This window comes from Dipodomys ordii, unplaced genomic scaffold, assembly GCF_000151885.1.
Source record: "Dipodomys ordii isolate 6190 unplaced genomic scaffold, Dord_2.0 Scaffold287, whole genome shotgun sequence".
NCBI lineage: Eukaryota > Metazoa > Chordata > Mammalia > Rodentia > Heteromyidae > Dipodomys > Dipodomys ordii.
In genome coordinates, this window is record NW_012267503.1 from 296,224 (window position 1) to 306,708 (window position 10,485).

Consider the following 10,485-nt stretch of genomic DNA (forward strand, 5'->3'; position numbering starts at 1 on the left):
ACTTTAAATGTGAAAATCTTTGTTTCATCCCAAGGAATCAGTAGCTCTTAATAAAATGTTCTCAGTAAAGTCTTTATTAGAATTTAACCATAACTAAAATGTATTAGACTAATAAGTGCAGCGTATTAATACTGCATTATAACCTATTTAATACAGAAGTTCTTTGTATTTTAAAAAGCCTTTTCATGTCTCTCGTCTAAGAAGTCAGTGTTTTAGTTTCAGTTCTATGTTTAGAGGGGTAGGCTATCACATTGGAGCAAGGACGTACACTCCACATGTTTCTTTCAACTTAAAGGGAGAAGAATTGAGGCAGAAGAGGTGACACTATATTTTTGCAATTGTTAAACATAAGCAGATTATGTGTCACGATACTTAAATAGAAGTATGTCAGAATGTAGCATTTACTTCCAGATTATAAATGCGATGGGTAAATTGCTTTTACTTGGCTACTTAAATTTCTTCTTTCAAAGAAGTTTGTTTGATTTTCATCAGAAAGTATCCTTGCTTGGCATTTTTTTTTAGTCAAGAAAAGAAAAGAGAGAATACCTAACAATAGCAGGTCTGGGAACTTGAAGGCCAATGAGATCCAAGGATTGTCACATGAATTCAAATTTGGAAGACTAAGTGAAAGATTAGTCTTCCCAAAGTGATGCCAATACATTGTTATATTTCAAATTTAAAACTAAAGTAATAGAAGTCCATTATCAGTATATAATCATTTGCCTGTTAGAAATACAAATTTCTACAGGTGAAATGAGCAATAGAAAAGCGCTAGAAGGACTGCCATTATGCAACACTATGTCTTAAATAGTCCTGTATTCCTTAAAGATGTACAGAACTCAATAATTCAGTCTGTTTAAAATAATGAATAATGCATTTCTTCTAAAAATAAAGTGCTGGAAATATAACATTTTTGTTATCAACAGATGTAACAATATCAATTGATAATATAAAAAGAAAAAAGGTGTAAACATCTAATATATATAGCTCTGTATGCTTAATATTTTAAGTGATTAAACAAGAATAAGTTGAAAAGTATATCCAGCCATGGATAAAAAAACTATTAGGAATCTACACTTCCCTCAGCTATTACTCCATAAATCCAATACATTCTGATACACAGTCGAAGTGTGTTTTTGTAGAATATGTACCACATTGTTGAAATTCTGCGACCCTATAGAGAGGGAGAGAAAGGAAAGGCTGGGGACCGGCCAACACCACGGCCACCAGGGGGGCGGTGGCCACTTGCAGCCCCCAGTCCTCTGACATGCAGTGGACGGCCCTGAAGCGAGGCCTTCAGAAGACACCCCCACTGCGGGGAGAAGAAGCATGCCCCAAACCAGCAATGAAGCGCATCAGGTGAAAACCCTGAGAACCAAGAAGCAGCAGATAGAAAACTCAAACAGGAGGTGATGGCAGAGGCTCGAAGATGATCATCCAGGACCCAGAAAGCCAAGAGGGGCTGCGCGGTGGAGGAGGAAGAGGAAGTCCTTCCGTCCGAGTTCGGCTGTGCTTTCTAGAACCCAGATGCTGGCTTCAGGGATGTTTTGGTGGAGGGAACCCATTTTCATTGGACTTTTTTGAAGACCCATTTGATGACCTTTTGGGGACCAAAGGGGTCTTGGAGGAAGCGGGGAGCGGGGTGCAGGCTCGTGTCACTCTGCCTTCCCGCTTTCCTTCGCCTAGGTCAGTGGGTCGCAGAGGCCTCCCCCCTTCTCCTCGGTGTAGTTTGGCCGTGGTGGGATGGGCAGCTCCAAGTCTACGCCAACGTCCACTAACACAGTTAACGGCAGGAAAGGAGCTACCAAAAGAACGCTGGGAATGGCCAAGAAGAGTAGAAGTTGAAGAATATGGTCGGGTAAGTCCTTGACAATACAGAGGTCAAGGTGGGGAAAGAGGAAGAAGCAGGAGCAGAACGAGGAGTTGGAGAAGAGGAAGCCCACCACGGGAACCGCGAGCCCGCCTGTGCGCCGGGTCGCAGCTTCTGCCTGGCTCGACGGCGATGACGAGCACGCGCTCACCGATTGGCGGGGTCAGGGCATCGCGGGTGGCCCGGTAGACGTTTGGGACACAGCCTCGACTCGTTCCTCGGCTCCTCTCCAGCACTAAACCCGTTAGCGCGTTCCTCGAGGGTCGCAAGGATCTGTCTTGTTCTTTTCAGCTGAGATATTGTAGTGGTGAAGTTCAGGAAGGTACAGCAGGAAGCCGGGCCCCCGTGCCTTCCCGGTGGTGGCACGGGGTTACGGCCACGCACCCCGTAACTTAAGGGTAACATAAACCATCAGTCCCTCTTTTGTCCACAGTAATCTGACAGCACACTGTCGGCTAGCTTAGTCGCTTCACCTACAAGATCATCTCTAGCTTTTACAGGTCAGGCTTATGCTGGGGAAAACCAAGCTGGTTGTTCACACACACACGTGTGCAAAACAACCAGCCGTTGGGCAGATGCTTGACCTGAATGCTTCAGTTGCACACTTGGGTCTCACTCTTGTGCAGTCTGCTGCGCTCCGTCCCTGACTCACTCCCAGGCTGCCGCTGCTCCCCCTCTTTTCCTCGAACCATCGGTGGCTGCTCCCGCGTGCCTGTCCTTGTCCACACGGCCTTCCCTCAGTCCAAAGGACCTGGGTCACTCCACGTGTGCTTTTTCCTCTAGGAAGTGGTGACGGCGTTTAAAGTGTGCACATCTCCATGGGGAGATGCGATGATGCCCCTGTGGCAGAGGCCCTGGCTGTGTGCCTGGCTCCGTGGGACGTGGTGAGGTGGTCATGGTAGGGCGGGTTGGTATTAAATACGTGTAGAAAATGTGACCTTCAAGGCACAGGAAGAAAGATAAAAGGAAGAGAAAGAGGGAAAGAAAATGGACACAAAACATATTGAAGAATATTGGCCAAAAACAGATGTAGGAATGTAAATACACCATTATCAAACAAAGTAAACTCTAACAAGCATATAAAAACCTGGAACTTCATCATGAAGGCAATATTGAAGGTTTAACCATTGAGGATTAAGCAGCATAGTGATGTGTAGGCAGGAAGTTAATGTTCTTTAAAATTTAGAAAAATACCATAATTCTATCTACTCTAGGAGCTAAGATGATCATAGTATGAAACCAACCTGGGCAAGAAAGTTCATGAGAATGTTATCTCTAGTTAACACACTAAAGAGCTAACAGTAGAGCTGTAACTTAAATGGAAATGCCCCAGTTTTGAGTAAAAAAAGCAACAAACTCAGAGAGAGTACCCAGACTTTAAGTTCAAGCCCCAGGACTGACAACAAATAAGAAATTTTAGGCAAATGGTTAAGAAAGCAATATTAGAAAACAAGTCAGCAGAGAAAATATAGTAGTGGATATGATGAGCTAAATACAAAGTAAATAGAATAAAACATATACAGAAGAAATTTCAAATTTATTTGGCTCTGGCTAGAGAAATGAGTAAGAGTCATTTATTCATCAAAGTTATTACAACAATATAAACTAATATCTGATGGAAAAAGGAATACACTTGATCTAACATGTAAGTTTCACTTTAAGAGGGTCTATTTCTCCGAGGATGACTTCTGTCCCCGAAGCCAAGCAGAAAATTTCTATCTGGCCTTAACAAGATTATGTAGCACTTGGGGGCAAAGATACAGCCCAGTAGCCCTGCACTAGATGCCAAGATGGAGAAGATCTCTACAGCCACCATGACTTCCCCCTTGGCACTGTGGTAGACAGGCAGAAAAGTGATCCAGACAATGCAGAACAGCAGCATGCTGACGGTCAGGAACTTGGCTTCATTGAAGGTGTCAGGTAGGTTCCTGGCCAGGAAAGCCAAAGTGAAGCTGATCAGAGCCAGGAAGCCCAGGTATCCCAGAACACAGTAGAAAGCAGTGAGGGAGCCCTTGTTGCACAGGATGATGAGGTGGCCATGTTCAGATTGTGCATCTGTGTCAATGAAGGGAGGAGAGGTTCCCAGCCAGAGTCCACACAAAGTGACCTGGATCAGAGTGCAGATGGGGATGATGAAGTTAGGAGCCCCGGACAGCAGCAGCCACCTCATCCTTCTCCCTGGAGAAGTGACCTTGAAGGCCAGAACCACAGTTACAGTTTTGGCCAAGACAGCAGAAACAGCTACAGTGAACACAACTCCAAATGTGGTCTGCTGTAGAATGCAGGTGCTTGTGTTGGGACGGCCAATGAAGAACAGAGGAAGCAGAAGATGAGGGAGATGAGTAGGATGTAGCTGAGAGCCTGGTTATTAGCCTTGACAATGGGAGTGTTCTTGTGTTTCACAAAGACCCCAAGAACAACTGTTGTGAGTATAGATAAAGAAAGAGCCATGCAGGCCAAGGCCATCCCTAAGGGTTCTTCATAAGCCAGGAAACGTGCAGCTCTTAGGAGGCACTGGTTTCTCTCTGTGTTGGCGTACTGATGATCTGGACACTTCATACAGTGCTCCATATCTAGTGAGGAATTCAAATAACCATTTATCCCTTTCCAATATTTAAAAGGAAATTAGAAAGTCCCCATCTAGAGATAATTCTGACACGTGAATACTTACCAGCATAAAGTAAGTATTACCAACTATTAGCAGAAATTTTTACTATTATTTTTATGTCTTTATCATGTTCCCACACTCATTCCCATATTCTCATATTTTAGTCTGATTGAAATTCTTTTGCTTGTAATGACAATCACAAATATTGTTTCTTGCCATTTCTAATATCCTATGAATAATTTTCTGTGCCTCTTCATGCTGCCATAATTCTCAGACTTGTGTGTACAACGCAAACCCCTCATTCAAAATTGTGGATAGTAAACCTTGTAACTTCCTCTATATTGTCTGTACAATATAAATTGGACAACTGTGACCCTTCCTTGCAGTTGTTATATCTGTCTCTCCTACTCACCTATAGGGGATAGAGAATCAAATGACTCTTTGAAACTATAAAGTCATGCTATGCACAATACTTGTGCCTGCTTCTTATACCAAACCCAACCCAGAGCATTTTTCTCTGTTGCAAGAACAGTTCTAAGCACTAGGAAATAAAGATACACATGATCTGTGTTTTCTTTGTAGTCTGAAGGTAATTTTGAAGAAGATGGGGACCTCGTTCTTAAAAAGATTTTTCATTTAATATGATAGAAGTTAAGCTTACATTACTGAGTATTTGAGTAAATATAAATACAATAGACCAGAAAAAATTAATCTTATACGTAAATCAGAGCCCATGATTTTTTTTTCAAGGAGAAGAATCAACCAGTGTCACAATTAGATTACTAAGTGAAGGAAGGAAGAATTTGATTCTGTAATCATAATACACAACTTTTGTATTGGCTTGCATGGATTGGGGATACCAGCAAAGAAAATGAATTTCTCACTAAGACATCAACTTACCTGTCCCATTAGCAATCTCATTCTCTGAGCATGGTGTGCAATCAAAGCAACAGGCTGCCTTTTCTTCCTGAGGGGATTTCCTGAATCCAGGATCACAACTCTCACTGCAGACAGAGTGAGTAGGCTGAGGAAAATCAGATATGTGTCAGTAATTGTTTAGACTTCACATAGTGCTCCAACAATCCATTGTTTTAAAATATTGAATTATTAAGTGTATTATTTCTATACACATAAATACAACCAATGAACTGAATGTTGCTATAGATTGCCATCACATTATTACAAAAGGCTAATGTGCTATAGCCTTGATCTATAGCCTGTGGAACTATTGAGAAGTGTGAGACCTTTAAATGTAGAGTTTAATGGTGAGAAAGTAAGTTCTAGTGTCCAACCCTATGGAACTTCCTTGAATTCATGTAATTATGTGTTGTCTCCTGCTCATCTGTGAAATTGTGAAGGGCAAGGAGGAAGAATCCTCTCTGAAGCTTTAAAAGTGTGCTGTAAGATAGGGCACAGACCTCCCTTTTATAGGGTTATGTGAACTCCATGTACGTAGTATTGTCTTAGTTTTCCGGTGGCCATGAAGTGAGAATCTTCTCACACAGGCTGATTGAAGGACTCCTCTCACCAAAGATGCTTAACCAATTAACCATTGAATGAAACTTCCACAGAAGGGAGAAAAATAACCCTTTAACCACATAAAGTGATTCCTTGGGTACTTTTTCACAGTGTTAAAAGCTTGCTAAGAAATATGCAACTTACATTTTATGACACTATTCTAAATCAACATTTAGAGACTGTTAATGTCTATTTTTTTGGTGCTAGTCTCAGGGTTTGATCTAAGGATTTGTTCATTTTCCTTGGGCTTTTTTTCCCCTGAAGGTGAGCACTCTACCACTTGACCTGAGGTTCCATCTGAGGTTTTTGATGGTCAGTTGCAATAAGAGTCTCAAAGACTTTTCTGCCAGGTTGGACTTTCAACAGATCTGTAATCTTAGACCTGAGGATATCTTCCTCCTGAGTAGATAGGATTACAGGCATGAGTCACTAGTGTCCAGCCCTGCTTTATTTGGTGGTTAAGTGAAGATAAGCATCTAAAAGAAGTTCCTTCTTGGACTGCCTTCAAACCACAATATTTGTATCTCAGTCATCTAATTAGCTAGTATTACAAGAATAGGTTGCTGACATCCAACCAGATATACATTTTAAGGGTGAAATTTTCTTACTTATATGTCCTTACAATCATTGCAATTAAACCCAACCCACCTCTGTAGTTTCTATGGCCCAATGTACCATATCTTCAGATAAAGACAGCTGAGCATAAGAAGAAAACTTTCCTACTTTCACCTCAAGTTCAAGACCTTCTGGGAAATTCCATATGTTTACAATGTCATACTCTGCTTCCAGTTTCCTTTTGTCATCCAAAATCACTTGGTCTTCAGCAGGATTGTGAAACTGGATGTTCTTCAGAAAAGAGTGCAGCTAAAAGACATACATCATCTTATGGTGAAGTACATCCCGAGTTAAGACAGAAAACCTGAAGAAAAAAAGTTCCTCATTGACTTTAAATTTTGATGTAGAATGCAAGAATAGTAGAACCACCTAATGAAGTATTCGGGGAAAAAAATATATGGAGGAATAAAAATAATTTAGCCAAATCTTGGTCACTTGTCAAAGAAGTAGATGCAACCTTTTCAAAAGAAACCAAGTCTAGATAGTCACAAATGAGATGACTTTGAGTTGTCTAGCTACTGTTTGCCACAGCCACTAATTTTATGAATGTTGCTAGTATGAACTTGGTAAAATTTTAATACTTAAAGTAGAATAAAACTAGGTCCCTTATGCAAAATATGGGTAATTCTTTTCAGCAGGTCATCCTTTGCTATTACATAAGAAACTCATAGGGAAACTCAAGGTACATTTATAGTTTTCAAAACATCTGCTACAAGGGAGGGGCAATTGCAACAGCAATATACACAAGACAATATGTTGGAAATGATCCGTACAATTTGAGGGGTGGGGGGAGGGAAAGAAAGAGAAAAATGAATGAAGGGGTAACAAGTTTGACAAGAAATGTACTTACTATCTTACTTGTGCAACTGTAACCCCTCTGTATATCACCTTGACAATAAAAAATAAAGAAAACTATCAGTTATGCATATGTTGAGGCTATTTGTAACTAAAAGAATTTATGAAACATGGAACTCACTTGATCCTTGTTACGGCCTGCTTTTCCTTAAAAGCACAAAAATACATGTCCAGAGTACTTCACAGACATTTAAACAAATATAATTTCTTGGTTTTGAAAAAAATACCTAAAATGCTTAAATTTTATATGGTATGAGAACTATCTAAGAAGTGACATTGCCTACGGGGTATGTCATCAAACACAGAGGGCTTTACCTGTGCAGGGGAAGTCACTGCCCCTTCCCTCTTTCCCACTGTTTGTGCTTCTGTTTGATGAAGAAGCATCTCATGGAGAGCCTGGGCCACAGCATACACAGCGTTGTATATATGGTAACTGCCTCCAGACATAGTCATGTCATAACTGTGCTTAGGCAGCCAGTCGAAGGAGGCTTCATGAGGACAGTTCTCCCATGTTACACAGTCAGACTTTGAATCTGAACAATTAAAAGAGAAAAACCACAGTCTCGCTAGGAAAAAGTCTTCTGGGTATTTGGAAGGGTTAACTGCCTTGACAAAATCTGTGAAACCTAAAATATCTGGATGATGGTGTGAAAAAATGAGAGGTACATGAATTGAACCTAGTACAAAATATTTCCTCCTCGTGGTGAACTCTAGCTGTGAGTTCATGATACAAACTTTGCCTTTTATTAAAAATTGCTCAATACACCTCATCACATCTATTATGCCTTCACTATCTCCAAGTATGATGAGGATGTTTGCTGAAGATTTATTAATCTGTTTGTAAAGTGCCATGACTTTAAAAACATATTCCAGGCCAGAGGCTGGGATTTGTAGCTCAAAGTCTACACAAATTTTATTCTTGTCCATCTCTTCTTTCAATTCAGGAATAATCCACAAGCCATTCTCATCTTGTGAGGTCAATAGTCCAACCCAGTTCCAGCTGAAATGAAGGAGTAAGGAGATCAGGGCAATGGCTATCGAAGTGTCCTTTGAGGCCATCTGATAGAGAGCAGGAAAGTTCTTATGGTCACTCAGGGCATGATCAAAAGGCCCAAATGTATGCTAAAGGGAATGAAAATTGGATACTCCATGAATGAGAAGATTTTTATTCATTATGATCTCACTTATGATATGTATTAAATAACCATTTGAAGTAGGTGGAAGGTGGATTTTTCTTAGTTTAAAAAATTGTTTTTTAATAGTTGTACAACATTTCAATTTGTTCATACAAAGCTCCTTGATCTTTTAATCTATAGCAACTCTACCCATTCCTTGACTTTCCTAGGTCCATTTTCACACACACATCTGAATATGTATGTGTGTGTGTGTGTGTGTTGTGTATAGTGATATGTTGTATTTTCCCATCCATCTACTCCATATTTCTCTGCCCCTTTGCACATCCAACAACTCCCCCCAGACAAGTTATGCTTCAATGTTCTAGTGTTAGTTTTCTTTAATGTCTGTTAGTTGATCAGAGGTGTTATACCATGGGATTCCACCTCTATGTGTACCATAGTTTACAGATTAATCAAATATATTTGTAAATGGATATGTGTGTGCCCTATATTTATTTTATATTACATGTTCATATTTAGATTTAACTTTCACATATGAGAGAACACATGCTCCTTTCCCTTTGTGAGTCTGAGTTACATCATTCAACATAAGATCTTACATGTGTGTGTGTGTGTGTGTGTGTGTGTGTGTGTATACTATTGTAGGGGGATGATCTCAGGGCCTCATGCACTTCTTTGGCTTTCTCCCTCAAAGCTAGCTCTCTATCACTCAACCCACACATTACTTCCTGCTTTTTGCTGGTTAATTAGAGATTTCTCCTTAGTAGCTAGGTTTGCAGTTATTAGCTACAAGGACCCAGCTCAACATATTGCTATACTTTAAAGTCATTTTTCCATTTACTGATTTTTTAAGAAAAGTATTGACAAAGTTTAAAAGTCCAAACAATCTTTTTGTGGCTCTAACTTTTCCAGTCCCTTTCCTAAAAATGGTAGCATGGATGCTCTATTACCTTGAATACTTACTCTTTGATATCACAAAATTTGATAAGTTCATAAATTCATTATCTTCCTATCACTATCTTCTAACAGCTAAAATGGCACCAAATTAGACACTTTGTTATATCCTTTCACTCCTTCCTCCCTCACCTGTGGAAATCTGTACAGGTTCAGCAATATACCAATCTGGGCAGATAATGATCCTGATGGTCCTGTCAGTACTGCTATAGACTTGCTCTCTCTCATACAAGAGTAGTTTGGAATGTTGTCCTTCCCAAAGAGGCTCATGAAGAGATTTTTAAATGTTTTCCAAGCTTCCATGTGAGCATTAAAGATATTAAATCCCAGAGTCAAGTTATGTAAAAGATGAGGGTTTTCATTGATCTCTTCAATAGCAAAAGCCAAGGCCAAAACAAACTGGTAGGTGTTGAAGATAAATCTGCATAATGAGCATAGAAAATTAAAACTTATCGATTTGATGGACTAAATGGTTGCTTTTGTGCCAATGAATATGTTAAAGCATTACCCAATTATGATGGAATGCAAGTGTAGCGTCTTATGCTTATCTAAGGGATTAAGGACATGAAGGGAATTTGTCATGCATAAGATTAAGAAACTTAAGAGAGAGCTTACTTATTCCCCATTATCACATGCACCACAACAAACACTAATGTTGCCCATTAAACATGGAATAGTCTTTCAAGAGACACCAAATATTCTCTTGCTTTTTATCTTCCAGTAACTAGCTCCACCTGTGTGAAAAATCTTGTGTTTTCCATCACCCAGTTTATGTTATGTGGTTATATGGCAGGCTGGGCTAAGTAATACATCTTCAATAGTCATTTAAGGAAGATTCTATATTAAGCTTCACTAACTAACAGACCTGACATATTGAAGAGCTCTTCCTGCAATATCAGCCAGAAGAAGAGCTCAAATACGAGGTGAGG

General features: G+C 40.0%; 1 protein-coding gene across 1 annotated transcript; it reads right to left on the reverse strand.

Moving 5' to 3' along the window:
• Positions 1-3,527: 3,527 nt before the first annotated feature.
• Positions 3,528-10,182, reverse strand: LOC106001329 (vomeronasal type-2 receptor 116-like). Its single transcript, XM_013036440.1, is given in 7 exon segments — positions 3,528-4,180; positions 4,183-4,443; positions 5,379-5,502; positions 6,645-6,860; positions 7,782-8,588; positions 9,689-9,977; positions 10,172-10,182. Coding segments are annotated over 7 exon segments (2,361 nt in total).
• Positions 10,183-10,485: the final 303 nt, after the last annotated feature.